This window comes from Arvicola amphibius, chromosome X (genome assembly GCF_903992535.2).
Source record: "Arvicola amphibius chromosome X, mArvAmp1.2, whole genome shotgun sequence".
In the NCBI taxonomy this organism is placed as follows: domain Eukaryota; kingdom Metazoa; phylum Chordata; class Mammalia; order Rodentia; family Cricetidae; genus Arvicola; species Arvicola amphibius.
In genome coordinates, this window is record NC_052065.1 from 103,266,745 (window position 1) to 103,282,867 (window position 16,123).

At 39.1% G+C, this 16,123-nt stretch overlaps 1 protein-coding gene across 1 annotated transcript in view; it reads right to left on the reverse strand.

Annotated features, from left to right (window-relative positions):
• Positions 1–740: 740 nt before the first annotated feature.
• Positions 741–16,123, reverse strand: part of LOC121677030 — a 121,318-nt gene continuing 105,935 nt past the window's right edge. The window contains exons 3-5 of the mRNA XM_042054350.1: positions 5,289–5,456; positions 1,603–1,783; positions 741–1,033 (exon numbers count right to left, since the gene is read on the reverse strand). Coding sequence (XP_041910284.1) covers positions 1,004–1,033; positions 1,603–1,783; positions 5,289–5,456 — 379 coding nt within the window. The 3' untranslated portion in view covers positions 741–1,003. The remainder of the gene's footprint in view (positions 1,034–1,602; positions 1,784–5,288; positions 5,457–16,123) is intronic.

Sequence of the window (16,123 nt, forward strand, 5' to 3'; positions counted from 1 at the left end):
CTCCAGCTGAGTGAAGTTAATGGCCGAGTATGCTCCCTCTATCAGATCGTACAATCTCTCCCCAGCATTAGGAGGCGAGGTGGTCCCTTTATCCAGCTTTGATAATCCTGCTTTCCTTGGGGAGTAAAAGAAATGTTAAGGGGTAAACAGTATCCCGAGGTGCAGGACCATTCACCTGTTCCTTGCCTGCAGTTCCCTGTTTTTAGTATTTTCTCAAGGTGGGGAGGCTTTTTTTATCCACGGCGGACTATAATCTTATCCCAGGAGGAGGATGGGTTCCCATACGCATCACCTGTGGTTTCGCATCCCCAGGCAGCACAAAAATATTCCCCAGGGCCTCCACATCGGTGGGCAGTAGCCTGATTTCTCCCATCCCAGGGGCAGACATAAAAATCAAGTGGAGCAAGAAGAAGTCGCCTAATAAGATTGGAACAGCCTTCTATCCCATCGCCTCCTGAGGTTGTTCCATATTAAGTGTTAGCTGATCATATTTAAAAGCAGCTATGCCCCATGTCTCAAGCGCCGCGGCCAGCTGGCAAAAATCAGGGCTAAGACTAGGCCACCAGGCCCCCGGAGGGTGAAGGCCAGTGACAGACCAGACCATGTCCCCCAATTGGGAGAACACTTGCCAAGTAAGTTTTTTTGGTATGTGAGGGCTCCCCGAGACCCTGGCATCTAGGGCAAGGAGGGCCAGGGTTGTGATCAATATTAAGCCCTGACAAATCTTATCTTTAGCGGGTTTTGGGTGCACTGGAGCTTTCATAGTGATCCTGGATCCGGATTGTCGATGAGGTGCTTTGACGTGCGATGCGTGGATCCAGGCAGCAATTCCGTCCACCTTCAGAGCAGTTGGGGTGGTCAGGAGTACAGTGCATGGACCTTTTCACCGTGGTTTCAAAGTTTTTGTCTGATGTCTCCGGACCCAAACGCTGTCGCCTATCTTGAAGGGGTGAGGGGTGACAGGAACCCGATCTGAGTCCTGGTGGGCAGCTGTCGGGGGCTTTTAGATTTCTTGCTGCACCAACTGGAGGGTCTGTAGGGTAGGGGAGGTGGCATAATCAGCAATATCAGAATCAAAGAAAGTTATGGCTGGAGGAGGACCTCCGTACAGGATCTCAAAAGGGGTTAATCCATGTAGTCCTGGGTGTTTTGAACCCAGAACAGGACAGGGGGAGGGAGGTCTGTCCAGTCATTTTTTGCCGGTCTCCAGGGCCAATTATGTTAATTTGTAAAATTTTTTAGAATTTTAATTATTTTATCTATCTGACCTGAGCTTTGGAGTTGGTAAGCACAACTTCCAATTGATCCCCAATGACTTACCTGGGCAACAGAGGCAGGTTTATTATTGGACATGATTACCTTGGGCATCCCAAACCTCGGGGAGATTTTTATGATCTTCTTAGCCATTACATTGGCTGTCTCAGTCCTGGTCAATGTATGATGGCTATCTTCTTTCTCTGCCATCATAGAACTTGTACCAAAGTCATAAGTTCAGCTTTCTGGGCCTGCCGACATCCCTTCAGGGAGGCTATTGGCCCAGATCATTTGCTTTCTGTCCGTCACTGCTGCCCCCGCCTTCTGCTTACCTTCAGTTTTGTATACCTGCTCGGCTAGGACTCCCAGCCTTGTGCCCCAGGAGAGCTTCGCCATCATTTCCGGCTCTGCCTGGCACAGCTCAGCCTGCCGCTCTGCCAGCCACCTGTCCTTTCTGTAGATGCTGGTAGGATCCATAGTCCATCGACGTGAGCAGGGCACAGGAGCAGCAGCCGGTGAAGGAAGGCACCTGTAGTAGCATCGTGAGCGCTCTATCACAGTCTGACATGGGTGAGGGGAGCAAGACTGCAGGGTGAGCAGCCAGGGCTCATGCCGGCTTCAGGGCAAGTGTGGCACCAAGGCAGTTGGTAGGTGAGGATTTCTCCGATGGTGATGGCAGGGGGAGGTGGTCATCCTAGGTGAGGAGGGCGTGGCAGAAGCAGACAAGCAGTCTCCTGCAAAACTGAGAACAGCAGGGAAAGCAGAAATCCCTTGTTTGGTCAACAAAAGGCTTTGATCATATATTCAGGGGTGACCAGGGAGGAAAGAGTCATTTATTTGTCCTTTTTTAAAATTTATAGTTCGTAAGATGTCCAGTTTGTTCAATGGTTGTTTTAACCATTTTTTAAAGAGTACTCAGTTCTTGTGTCCCTTAGAAGATCTATAGAGGTATCTGATGTCCTTTTCTTTTCATAAGCACATTGGCCTCTGTCCAATGGGTGCCTCTGTCCGTCTTTATTTGTCTTTAATCTTCTGTTGCCCCGTCTCCCTATCTGTCTGAGTCCTGCCTTTTTTTTTTTTTTTTTTTTTTACTTTCTCTGTCTCTAGTTTAATATTTTCTCTGTCTCCCCAAATTTTGTAAGGTATCTATATCTGATACTAACTGTCCTATGAAGGCCATGGCTACCGCTGTCTGTTGACCTTCAGAGGTTGGGTAAAATGTCTGTAAACTTTTATTAATCATTTAAGGAACACAGATTTTTATCTGGACCCTGGAGAACCTCTCTTACCTTGGCCAAATTAGTGGGGTGCCTTGCAGCCCCTCCTCTTTTGTCATGAGCCCGGCTGTTATGACTGTCAGTTTTTCCCTTTAAGAATTAATTAGACATCATCATGTAGAAGAAGAAAATAGATCCATATTTACCTCTATGCACAAAGCTGAAATCCAAACGAATCAAAGACCTTAACATAAACCCAACAATATTGAACCTCATAGAAGAAAAAGATTTTAAATACAATTTTAAGCACAGCCTCAGTGGCATAGACATTGAGAAAAACAATCAATAAATGAGATCTCCGGAACTAAGAAGCTTTTTGGTATAGCAAAGGGTATAATTAACAGAACATAATATCAGCCTGTAGAACAAGAAGGTATCTTTATCAATATTTTAAAATCATATAAGGAACTTAGAAGCTTAATCCTCATAAAAACAAATATTCTAATAAAATTATGTTACAGACCAAGACAGTAAACTCTCAACAAATGAACTTAAAATAATTAAAAGGTATTTAAAATTTGCTTGAATATAATATCCTTAATTATTGGGGAAATACAAATCAAACAACTTTGAGATTTTATCTTATCCTTATAAAAATGACCAAGATTAAAAATATTGTTTGACAATTTTCATTTACGAGAATGTGGGATAAAAATCCTCCATTGCTGGTAAAAATGCAAACTGATACAGCTACTTTGAACATTAGTACATAATGATATATATACTTTGAACATTAGTATGGCGAATTTTCAGAATTAGGTAACATATTACCTTAAAACTTAGCAATATCCCTTTTGAGCCTATTTTACATAGCAAACTTATTTCATCATAGACAGAACCTAAAAACAACCCAAATTGTACATCCTTTATATCAATAATAAATGAGAAACATCATGTTTTTAAATAGCCATAAACATAAAGAATCAAAAGAATCATTTTAACTCAATTTTATCATTTAGCAACATCATCATTGTGGCTGTAGGGGGTGAGAGGCTCTAGTTGATCTTTGCCATGTGGGGCAACTCAGAACCCCCATCTTATCACAAGCATTGCAAGCAGTCAAGTGCCAAACTCAGATCTAAACATGGGCTGACTTAGAAGCTCAGCTAGGCTGTTTACATGGCCCTGGCTCCGGCCAGGGCTTTTACAGCAATAGTTCTTAAAGACAGTGTAGTTCTGTATCCATCTAAACAGAGCTGGGAATTTATTTTTCTCTGGACACACTGCGTAGTAAGAGCTATAGAAACCAATAATCTGTAGTTTTTTTTTTTTTTTTATAAGCACTTTTTTTTAAGTGACTCAGCTTAACTTTTTAAATTTTTAAACCAGAAGCTTTATCCTGGACATAGCACATGATGACTGGAACAAAGCATCCCTAGAAGAAAGATGCTATCAGGGCTGGGAGGCCCTTCTGATGATGGCTTGCCCTACTACCTGTTCCTGAATCCATATTCGCCTTAGGGTTACTTACTTGCAATCTCTCTATCTGCTGTCATACCCAGTCCTGGCTGTCAAAATGAAGAGGTCCAGGCTCTTTAGGGGACTTTTGCTTTCTAATAGGGTATCTGACTCCAGAGAAACAACCTACTTCTGGTTCCCAGGCATACTGGGTCTTGTGGGGAGGAATTAGCACCAGCTTGGATCTTGCTGGCACGTGTGTCTCCACAGGAGGCCTTAGTTCCATGACCCTGGCGCTAGCACCAGCTATCTCCCCCAGGCAAGGGCCATAAATCCTTGGCACAAGGCTTTATATGGCATTTGCTGAAGGGAGGCTGCCATTCATTCCCTAGCACCTTAGTTTCCAGGGTGAGCAAGCCTTATCTTTGGAAAGGAGACCCCACAGGGAACCCCACTGGGGATCCTTCCAGGACCTGGCTCCAGCCTCAGCCATCCACAGTGAGCTCCTAGATGTACTGTCATAAGCTTCCCATAACCCTACTTCAGTACCCCCAGCATTCTAGCTAGCACATTCCCATAGACCCCCAAAAAGAGACTGGGGAGGGAATGGTCAATGACTGACTTGGCTGGTGTCTACATACTACAGTAAGTCCAAGCCCACACAATAGGCTGGGAGGAAAGCTAGTAAACCATGAGAGGCCCCATGAGGAATCCATTCTAGGGAACTTGTCAGGTCAGGATTGGTCGGCCACCTGGAAGCCTCAACTCAGTTCCTCGGGGATATCACATTGTTCACCACGGAGGCATCTCTTGAGTCCTCACACTAGGCCCAAGGATTGGGGAGCACCAGGCCTGGCTGAGGTGGCGCTGAGAAATGCTAGCTTTTTCACATAGGCAGTGGGCAGAAGTAGAAGAGGAAGTCCCTTGAAGACATACCTGTCAGTAGGAGCTGGGAAGACCTTGGTATTGACTATAGGGGGAGGGAGCATTCTGGATTATCTAAGGCAGCCCTCCTTCCCCCAGTCCTCCTGCACGGTGTTGGTGGACTCCAGGTCAGAATGGAGACATGTTGGAGCAAGGGAGTCACTTTCAGCACAGGGACTTCAGGGGGCAAGCATTCCTCTCTCCTGGATGCTCCAGCCAAAGCCTTTGTTTGGTTTTAATACAGCCAAGATGGCTCTCCCTGTGGAGTGAGCTCCCCTGTGGAGTGGGGCTAGTCCGAGGCTCAGTGCCCGCCCCAGCGCTAAGGGGAGAATTATGCACCTTGGGCTCTGGCGATGATGCTAGAACTTTGAGCATCCTGGCGCCTGCACCTACAACGAGGGCTCCTCGCCCTTGGTGAGCCTCCTCGGTGCCTACCTTTTCGCTGTGGTGACAGCGGAAGTGGCGGCTGCTGGGCCAGGGAACGCCAGCAGGGTCGGGCCTGGAGAACCCAACAGCTTGGTGCACGGGAACTTGCGCAAAGAGGCTGGGGCTGCGGTGCTCCCTCCTCCGACTTGGTCCCGTCCTCCCCTTCCCCCCTCTACCCTGCCCGACGGCAGCAAAGTTTGCTCCTGGCTGGGGCCAGGTGTTCCGCCCCGGCTCCGCTCCCTCCCCCAGAGACTTGAGCTCCGGAGAATGCTGGGCGCCAGTGCCAGCAGCAGTCCCAGGGCGAGTCCCAGAGAGCCACAGCGCACGCCATAGTCGCGAGCAGAGGAAGGTGGTGGGGCAGTAGGGGTTCGCAGAGCCACCGCCGCTGTCCCCTCCCCAACAAGGGGCGCGCTCGGCTGATACGGAAAGGCTCGAGCCGCCTCACTCAGGCACCCATCGGCGCGCTGGCGGGGGAGGCCGGGGCTCCGAGCTACGTCGCCAGGCCGGGTGGTGGGCGGGGGGACGACGGAGCCGGTCAGGAAGCAGGGCGATTTAGTAGCGCAGCCTTGGCGAGGCACAGCCTATAGAGGTGGGGAAAGGGGGCAGACCGCCAGCTTATCGGATTTTCACAGCTGGGTCTGTAGCTTTTCTCTAAAGTTAGAGTTAGGGTCAGAGAGGTGGTTACTTACTGCCCTATGGTACCAGATTTAGACTCGAGTACAAACATATATACAAAAAACAAAGACATGACACAACATAGACACAGGCCAGAAGCCGCGCGGCCCAAAGCAAAAGTTCAGACTGAGAAGACAAGACTACATCTCTCTTGCTCTCAGACTGAGGAGGCAAGACTACATCTCCCTTGCTCTCCAATAGAGTGGCCTGTTCACTCTCAGATACGAATCGAGCCCCGAAAAGTCGGGCTCCCGACATCCTTGGCACGTCTGCCAAGGGTGGCTAGTGAGGAGTACGGAACCCGTCAGCTCCCTCCTTCACCTAGCCTACGGAGCGCTTGTACGTACAAACGACTTCAAAAGTCACAACCACATAACAGACTAACAGACGTAAAGGACACAAAGAGACACATATGGCCGGCTCTTACCTCCTGTTTGGCTCAGTGGGTTATCGAGTAGGGGGGCTTCAAAATGCATCTCGGTGGAACCTCCAAAATGAAAAGACCCTCGTTTTCAAGGGTGGCGATTTCCCCCTTAACTCGATGACCCAAACCAACAGATGCAATTAGCATGAGGTTATTTTATTAATTTCACAGGCGTCTGTGGGTGAATCAGCAGGTCTCGCCAACTGATCACACCGATCCAACTCTTTATTCAGCTTTTATAGGTTTACAGGTTACATGGGGAGGGTGGCTTAGTAACAGTAATTCTATTGGTAGGGGCTTGGGTCATCTTGGGGACAGTCCCATTTGTCTGTTCCCAGGTTTTCTCACAAGGTATACTTCATCAATTTGACAGCTGTGATAAGGAGGTCTGAGATCTTAGTCCGGTCAGCTAGTCTCTTGACCAGATGTATCCCATAAAATACCCTGCTCTGGTGCCAGTTGTCCATAACGGAGACAGTATCTGACCCAAAGGTCACCTTATCTCTGTCTCCTAAAGGTTAGCTCAGTTCACCTCTGTCGTTTATCAGGACTGGCCAGGACACCATTCTAAATTTATAGGGGGGCATTCTGGTCTTGTAAATGAAACAGCCAGTCGTAAAATGACCTAAGCTTCCCAAACATCTGAGAAAACAGCTCCTTGTGAGTGAATGATCCTTGATCTGCTGGAAAAGCTGCTGATGGTCTGTTCTCATTCTCCCAGACTTGCAACTATATATATATATATATTCCTCATTTTTGGAATCCACATTTATTTCTTGGACTCTTCAATCACAGCTGTCAAATTGATGAAGTATACCTTGCGAGAAAACCTGGGAACAGACAAATGGGACTGTCCCCAAGATGACCCAAGCCCCTACCAATAGAATTACTGTTACTAAGCCCCCTGCCCATGTAACCTGTAAACCTATAAAAGCTGAACAAAAAGTCAGATCGGGGTGATCAGTTGGCGAGACCTGCTGATTCACCCACAGACGCCTGTGAAATTAATAAAATAACCTCATGCTAATTGCATCTGTTGGTTTGGGTCATCGAGTTAAGGGGGAAATCGCCACCCTTGAAAACGAGGGTCACAGCACTCGGGAGGCAGAGGCAGGTGGATCTTTGTGAGTTCGAGACCAGCCTGGTCTACAAGAGCTAGTTCCAGGACAGGCTCCAAAGCCACAGAGAAACCCTGTCTCGAAAAACTAAAAAAAAAAAAGAAAACGAGGGTCTTTTCACCAAGGACAATGGCACTGTATTTGGATCCTACTACACATAGTGGCTTTGGGGGGGTCTAGCCTGTTTGCATGCTCACCTTCCTGGATCTGGATGGAGGGGGGAGGAACTTGGGACTTCCCACAGGGCAGGGAACCCTTACTGCTCTTCGGACAGGAGGGGGAGTGGAGGGGAGAGGGGGAGGTAAATGGGAGGTGGGGAGGAGGTGGAAATTTTTAATAATAAATAAATAAATAAATAAATAAATAAAATATCTCAGGTAGATTTAAATCTAATGTGTTCAAACTGTGATCCCTTGGAAATAAAATTTACCAAATAATTTTTATTGCATCTTCTACAAGGGTGTGTGAGACAATGTATGTGACCAAAAGGAGTTTTTGCCCTGTCAAGGCCATTTGAGGATCTCAATGTCAGAATTCATTTGGTCTTGAGAGGAACCTCTAGTTTCTCTAACATTTCTACCTTCAGTTGTCAAATCTGTATGAATATATGGCAAGGGCCTTGCTTGACCACAGCTTTATCTGGATGATCTGAGGAGTTTTTCCACTGTAATGAGGCTTAATTTTTGTGAGCTAGACACTTATTAGAATACATTACTTAGGGTATTCATGACTTCCTTTACCAAAAGAATGGGTAACTTTCCACAGTCACAAAACAATGAATTATATCCCACAATCTCCTAGGACATCATTGACCTTGGAGTGGGGAACAAAAAATATTTTTCTCACTTTTCTTCTATAACACCACATTAATACAGCTTTTATAAATGGTTATTGAATACCTGGATCAATAACCCCAGTCTGATACTTTTAATTATTGTGAAATATGAAGATAAAGATTGAACAAAACCAAATACTTTTAAATAAACTTTCACTCTCAAGGCATACATTTTTGTTTTATAAGCTGGTGTCACTGATTATTATGAAAAGCAGATGCATTATTTGAGATTACTACATGATATTACAACATAGACATTGTGATATGATTTCATCTTGTTTTTAAAGTGGATGACAACCAATGGAAAATGGAAATTTTCCAGTGGAATAAAAGTTTGAATCATGAACAATTTTCATAGCAGTCATTGCTAGAACCTTCTTTGGGGACACTAAGTAATAAGGTTGCAGGGGCCAGAAAGGATGGAGGACACCAGGAGAACATGATCCATGCAGTCAACTAAGCAGGGATCATATTGGTTCATAGAAACTGAAGCAGCAAGCATGGGTCTGCACCAAGTCCTCTACATATATATTATGGTTGTTATCTTGGTGTTTGTATGGGAATTCTAACAGAAGGAGCAGCTCTATCTCTGACCCTTTTTCCTGATTTTAGTACATCCTCCCTCCTGTTGGTTTGCCTTGTCCAACCTTGATATGAGGGATTTTGGTTTGTCTTACTGTATCTTCTTTTGTCCTGTTTGGTTGTTTTCTTTTAGAGCCCTGTTTCTTTCTGAAGACGAAATGGATGGGGATTGTATCTGGGTGGGGGAAAGGAGGGAAGACGGTACAAAAAGCTAGGAGGAATAGATGAAAGTGAAACTGTGGTCCAGATGTATTGTATGAGAGAAGAATCTATTTTAACAAAAATTAAAAGAGAATTAAGGATAGTCTTAAAATTCAATTAGGAAGAAATGTTTTATAAAGTAAGTAAAAATAATTTTTCATAGTATACATTTTTGTTTTTATTCACTGTGGACATAATTCATACTATTATATTTTAGAAATTATTAACTTAGAAACAAAAATTGCTGTTAGTTATGTAAGGGAACTTCAGAGATAAATCACATGCATTCATTTGTCTCCAAGATGAGGAGAAACATTAATAGGTTTTTTAACATATAAAAGTTTTTTTCACTAATGCAGTAAGTCAAATCAATCCAAATTAAAATATAACAACAGGTATATTGAGAATAACTCCTAGGTGGGTCCCCTGGACCATGAGATTAGGGCAAGGTAATAGCACCTGCAAAATGAAGCAGGAGATTTTATGGATTGTAGAAATGGGATAATGACATGCCCACCACAAGCTGGGTTTTTGCCCAAATATGGTCAGAAAAGTAATCTTTAGGTGAAGACTTTGTCAGTTGACAGCTTTTAGGGGAGGAAGGCACAGAAATAGCCAAGAATGCTTTCAGAATGGGTGTGGTTTGGAGTTTAAAGGGAGGCTATTTGGACCAAAAAGCATGATATATTATAAAAAGTAGAAATAAAAATAGTGTTGTCATAAATGAAGCAATTAACTTTACCTTCATCTACATCATTTTGTTTGAAAGTTTAGATGTCTAAAATTCTTCTTTGCAAGTAGAGGTGTGAATTGATGAGTATAAAGTTTTGACATGGTTCAAAAATCAGATTCTTACACAAAGATTCCCATTGGTACCACTATTTTTTTCTAGTTCTTGGAGGTTGAGAGTAAAATTCCCATGCTCAGCTTTCATAATACAGAAAAAGCAACTAAAAGGTAATTAACCAAGGATAATACTCACTAGCTACTAAATCAACTTTTAGGAGTCTTTTAGAAAAAAATGAGTATATCTTTTAAAATATGTATAACTTTTTAATCAGAAATAATATAATTTTTAATTTTGTTTTCTAACCAATATGTACATCATAATGAAAACACAACCTAAATTTTAGGTGTCCCTGAGTTGCTTTTTTTTAGATAGTCCCCTAGTCAATTGATTTTATAAAATAAAACCATATTAAAGCACACATATTCGCATAGAACCAGCTCTCAGAAGATTTGTAGTACCTCCAACATGAAAAATATCTGGCATTAGATGCTATTCTGAAAGAATAATAATACATACCCTGAAGAACTAACTGACAGAAAGATAATAGTTACAAGTCATGATATAATGTAAGTAATATATTTTTATTATAAATGAAATAAGTAAAGATCTATCATATACTTGTTAGTATTCAGAGTTTTTTGTTAGAATATTATGTTAGAATATAGCCCTTTATCTCCTTATTTCACTCTGAGACATCATGGCACAATTTCTCAGTTTCTAAATATCTATCTTTATCTCCCCCTCACTAACATTTATTGTCACTTAAATTATGTGTTGCATATTTCTCTTTCTCTCCCCACTTAAAGATATCCTTCTTAATTCTCACTCACCTCAAGCCCCATTCATGACCCCTATACTTATCGTCCTAGTAAAGTTCATTTTGAAGGAAAATTTCTCTGTTTCACATGAATAGAAACTGATTGTTACACCATCTCTTTGAATTTAATAGTTCCTTGTTACATAAATTTCTATTTCTCTAAAGGTTATATATTTTTAATAGAAATTCAGTCCCTTCCATTGTTTACTTTAAATGTCAAACTTCAAATCTCTTATCACAAATGCAATGAATTTACTTGTCTAGGAGGAAAAATAAATTGGAAAAGTTGATGGTAACAATATGAAACTGCTTTCAGCATGATTATAATGCAAGTTTCATTTTCTGTATAAAATTCATACCTATAAGATATTCATACTATAGTCCAAATGTCATATGTAAGAAAACCTTCAATATTCTTAAATTTTGATATTTTCCTTTGTGGACTACTTAGGATTTTGTCAACCTGACACAAGCTGGAAAAAAAAAACAATTCAACTGAGATGGTCCCAGATGAACTACAAGCAAGCCTATGAGATACATGGGAGTGCTCAGTTCATTATGGGTTTGATCACCCCTGTGTTGGTAGTACTGGGACAATTAAGAAAGCAGGTATATCAAACTGGTGAGCAAGCTACTAATCAGTTTCTTCCTTGGTCTCTTCTTCAGTTCCTATCTCCATTCTCCTTGACTCCCTGCCCTGTCTTTCCTCATGATGAACCATGAAGTATAAGCTTAAATAATCCTTTTCTTCCCCAAACCAAAAGGTTATTCTGTTTTATCACAGCAATAGACAGTGACTAATAAAACTTGTTATTTTACTACCAATCACAGAATAAATACTTAAACAATTATTTCATGTATTATTATTTATATTACCAGTACTTTAAAATAGATATTCCTTATAATTCTTTTTAGAACCCATATTCTTCCATATTTTTGAACTTACAGTTTATCATATATAATTTAGTGTGACTAATTCATTTACCAATTTTGCTTAGTTGTTGATGTTGATAATGAAATTTTATATTACTATAAATTGCTTGACAAACTTATTTGTTAATAAATATTAAGAAAGAAAGGAAAGAAAATTTAAAAGAGAGTAAAAATTCCAAGAGTAAAATTCATATTAGTCATGCACCTTATTCCAAACTATTATAGGACAAAATCTATAAAATTTTAAGTTAGAAAATATTTATTTCACAGATCTTAAAAGAGACTTTAATTTACAACCTGATAATGACAGAGTAAAAAATAAGAAGCTTAGTTTAAGACATGGGTAAAAATAGAAGCTTTTAAAATAGAACCACAAGAGTACAAGAAATATTTTCCTAAATTGATGAAATTGAGTATAAATAATTCTACATGGGAAATTAAATTATCAGCTGGCTGGAAACAATTCAGAATTAAAGAAAATCTTTGTTTTTAGCTATATATCAGATAAGGGCTTAGGAAGATCTGAAAATATTAAACACCAAAAATAATAATCCTGCCAATCAATTGGTGGGCAAATACATTAAACAGAGGGTTCTTCAACAAAGGAAAATAATTTTAAGAGTGGCAATGTAGAACTTTCTTTGGTGTTAAAGCTTCTCTATAAGCTATTTTTGGGCCGGGCGGTGATGGCGCACGCCTTTAATCCCAGCACTCGGGAGGCAGAGGCAGGTGGATCTCTGTGAGTTCGAGGCCAGCCTGGTCTACAAGAGCTAGTTCCAGGACAGGCTCTAAAAAAAGCTGCAGAGAAACCCTGTCTTGAAAAACAAAAAAAAAAAAAAAAAAGCTATTTTTGAGATTATGACTAGTAAAAGTTTAGTCACTGAAGTTTAAAATACTAGAAAACAAGTAGCACAAAAATAGACTATCATAAATTTATTACAGAAAATGGTAGTAAATGATACATTTGAGGAGGTAACATTATAGAAACCTATGAAATAATCTTGAGAAATAATTTGACCATTCAGATAAAGGTGACACAGATTCTCAGAAGACATGAGGGTATCTTAATATCTCATTTATAGATGACTCAAAATTTATATTCAAGATAGAAGTACAAATTAAGACTATCATAAATTTATTACAGAAAATGGTAGTAAATGATACATTTGAGGATGTAACATTATAGAAACCTATGAAATAATCTTGAGAAATAATTTGACCATTCAGATATTTTTTTAAGTTTTGCAGTCATGGTGAAGGCATATAACAACTATGCATGTAGTCAGAAATAAAGAGGAAAAGGGATTAGACTAGAAGGAATATTTGAATTAAAAAGTTGATGTGCTATCTTAAATTTGATTGTAAAAATTTAAAATACAAATCAGTTAATTTCAAACTAAACTCCAAGGAGAAGAAAACAAAGGCTTTTCCATTAAGGTATATTATGATAAAACTAAAAATTTAAAGGCAAAGGAAACACTAGACAGAAAAAAATATGTGACATAAAAAGCATCTTTAGTTAAAACAACAGATGATTTTAATTCAGAAAGCATGGCAGAAGGGAAATGAGAATTTTTAGGCAATAAATGAAAATCTGTTTTTCCATATAGAGTTGTATTTTTTTGGGAATTATCCTTTGGGGCTGGAGAAGAAATTATTCAGTTCATATGAACATAGAAGCTGTCTTCAAAAGGCTTTTATAAAAGAATGTAATTCTGGAGAATATTAAAGGACACTAATTAAGGACTTCTAACTTCTTTGGATAATATGACTTCAAGATATATTATGACAAATAAGAAATATTAGCAAAATATCAAATTTAATGGTAGATAAACAGTCAAAATGTATAAAAACATGATGTTTTCAATAAAGTAAATATGTATGTAGAAGCTGGAAGGAAATGCTTTTAAACATTAGATATATAGCAGTTATTATTCTTTGTGTGTCTCCATTTGTTTGGTTTCTTTATTTCTATATTTTGTAAAGGATTATATTCATTCTTATATTTGGCAATATGTTACAATATTCCCAAAAGGTGTCTAAAACTTAAAGTAATACAAAACTAAATATATATTTTCCTACACATTTACTACAAAATAAATTCATAAATTAGAGACAGTGAGTAATTATTGAAAAAATAACCAAACAAATCAATTGTAACATTTTCAAGAATAGTTTCTTTTTCAGCTGAATATTAATCAAACTGAGAGTTATCAGGTCATAATAACCAAAGTATTAAGGCATTAAGTGTGATTGATGACATAAAAAGTCGTTAGAGTTTTGAACAGTATATAAAATCTGGATAATCAAAATATTTTTTATATCTTTCTCATAATGGAATTGGACAACATCGTATTTCATTGCACAGGATAGAGTAACTGCTAATTTAAATATTTTGATATAATATATTTCTGTCACTGCTTATTTAATATTTTATGATTATACCTAATATATAGGTAATTTAAATTTGAGAAAAAAGTCAGGTATGAAAGATAACCATAAAGTCTTGATATCATAACTAAGGAAATGCCAATTTATTAGTGATCTTTCATAATACTTTTGTGATTAAAGAGATATAAAGGGGCTAAGGATTTAGCTCAACTTATAAAGTGATTCCTTATCATGCACAAAACTATGTGCTTCCTCTCTAGTTCCACATAAACTAGCCAGAGTGGTACATACCTCTTATTTTAGCAGTTGGAAGATAGTGGCTGGATGATAAGGAAATTTGAGGTCATACTTGGCTGCTATGTTAGTAACTTTCATTGGTTTAATGACAAAACTCTTAAAAAATGTGACTTAAGGAACAGTTAATTTTTCATACAGTTTCAGAGTATACTACACCATTGTGGGAATGTTAGATCAGCAAGAACATGAAGCACCTGGACACATTTTGTCTACTTTCAGAAAATAACGAGTAATAAATATTTATGCTTAGGATATTTTCTACATTTTTCTACTTTTTACAACTCTACATACAAAATGGACCTGCTTAAATTTATAGTACATTTTTTCTAACTCCATTTCCTAATTATAGATAATCTTTCACAAACATGCATTGAAGTTACTTTACATGATGATTTGAAATCTCTTCAAGTTGACAATTTAGATTCACCATCACAACTCAACCTCTTGTTAATTAGAACTCAAAAATACTTTTATGTCAAACTCTTCTATTATCTATTAATGCAGACTGCTCATTTATTTCCTTGCCACTCAGATCTAAATAATCATACAGAAACCATATTAATTACAGTACTGTTTGGCCAATGATTCAGGCTTCTTATTAGCTAACTTACACCTTGAATTAACCCATTTCTATCAATTTGGGCATCACCACAAGGCTGTGGCTTACCAGGTAATGTTCTGGCTGGTATCTTTCTCCTTTGCAGCTATATGGTATGTCCCTGACTCTGTCTACTCTCGATATCTCTGTTCAAATTTTCCACCTGGCTTTACTCTTCTAAGCCATTGGCCATAACAGCTTTATTCCTTAATCAATGCTAATAAGTTAAATCCCACATCATTTCTCCTTTTCTGTCTAAATGAAAAGGAAGGTTTAAACTTTAACATAGTAAACTTACTTGCACAAAACAGTTATCCAGCAAGAATTACAGTTACAATATTTAGACTATTTACATTTAACAAATTAAGAAAAATACTTTATCATCTATCTTATCTTTGTGAGTCTAAAGTTTTATATCTAATTGATCTTTTATCATAACTATGAAAAACTAAAACTATCTATTCTTCAACTCCATCAAAGAACCAAGAAGGATATAATATTACCTAAATAAATAGGAAGTACATTTTAAGCAACTTCCAAAACAGTTACCCAGAGTTCTTCTATGCCATAGGGGCATCTATTTTTAGCATACAGGCTCATAGTATCTAGCAGACTTTTTCTCGAAGTAGGAGATTTCAAAGAAAGTTCAGTCACTTTCTTTTGTATCCTGCAGAATGTCTCACAGTCTCTTTCATGAATCAGGAGCCCAGAAGGATCATCTCACCTTTTGGCAAGTTCAGCAGTCATCTCTCTGCAGGTTCTTCATGTCCATTGAAGCAGTCCAAGCAAGAGCAGTTTCTTGCCCAAATGGCTAGCAAACTCCATAAGGAGCCTCTTCAATGCTCATCTTCCTCTAGAAGTAATTGTTGCTGCATGGAGCAGATATATCTCATTGTCATGAAAAGGCCTAAGTTATTAAACATTTTAAATGCCATATTCTATACTCTTTGAAAGATATAAAGAATGCCTATCTGAAATATATCTATGCATATCTAGAAAATCTAACTAACATGACTACAAACTTAACTGTTATAGATGATTATCTATTATTCTATATTTCTTAATTATACATTTTTAAATGAGCTACACAATCACAATACCTTAAGATCAGAAATATATATATATATATATATATATATATATATATATATATATGTGTGTGTGTGTGTGTGTGTGTATAAAA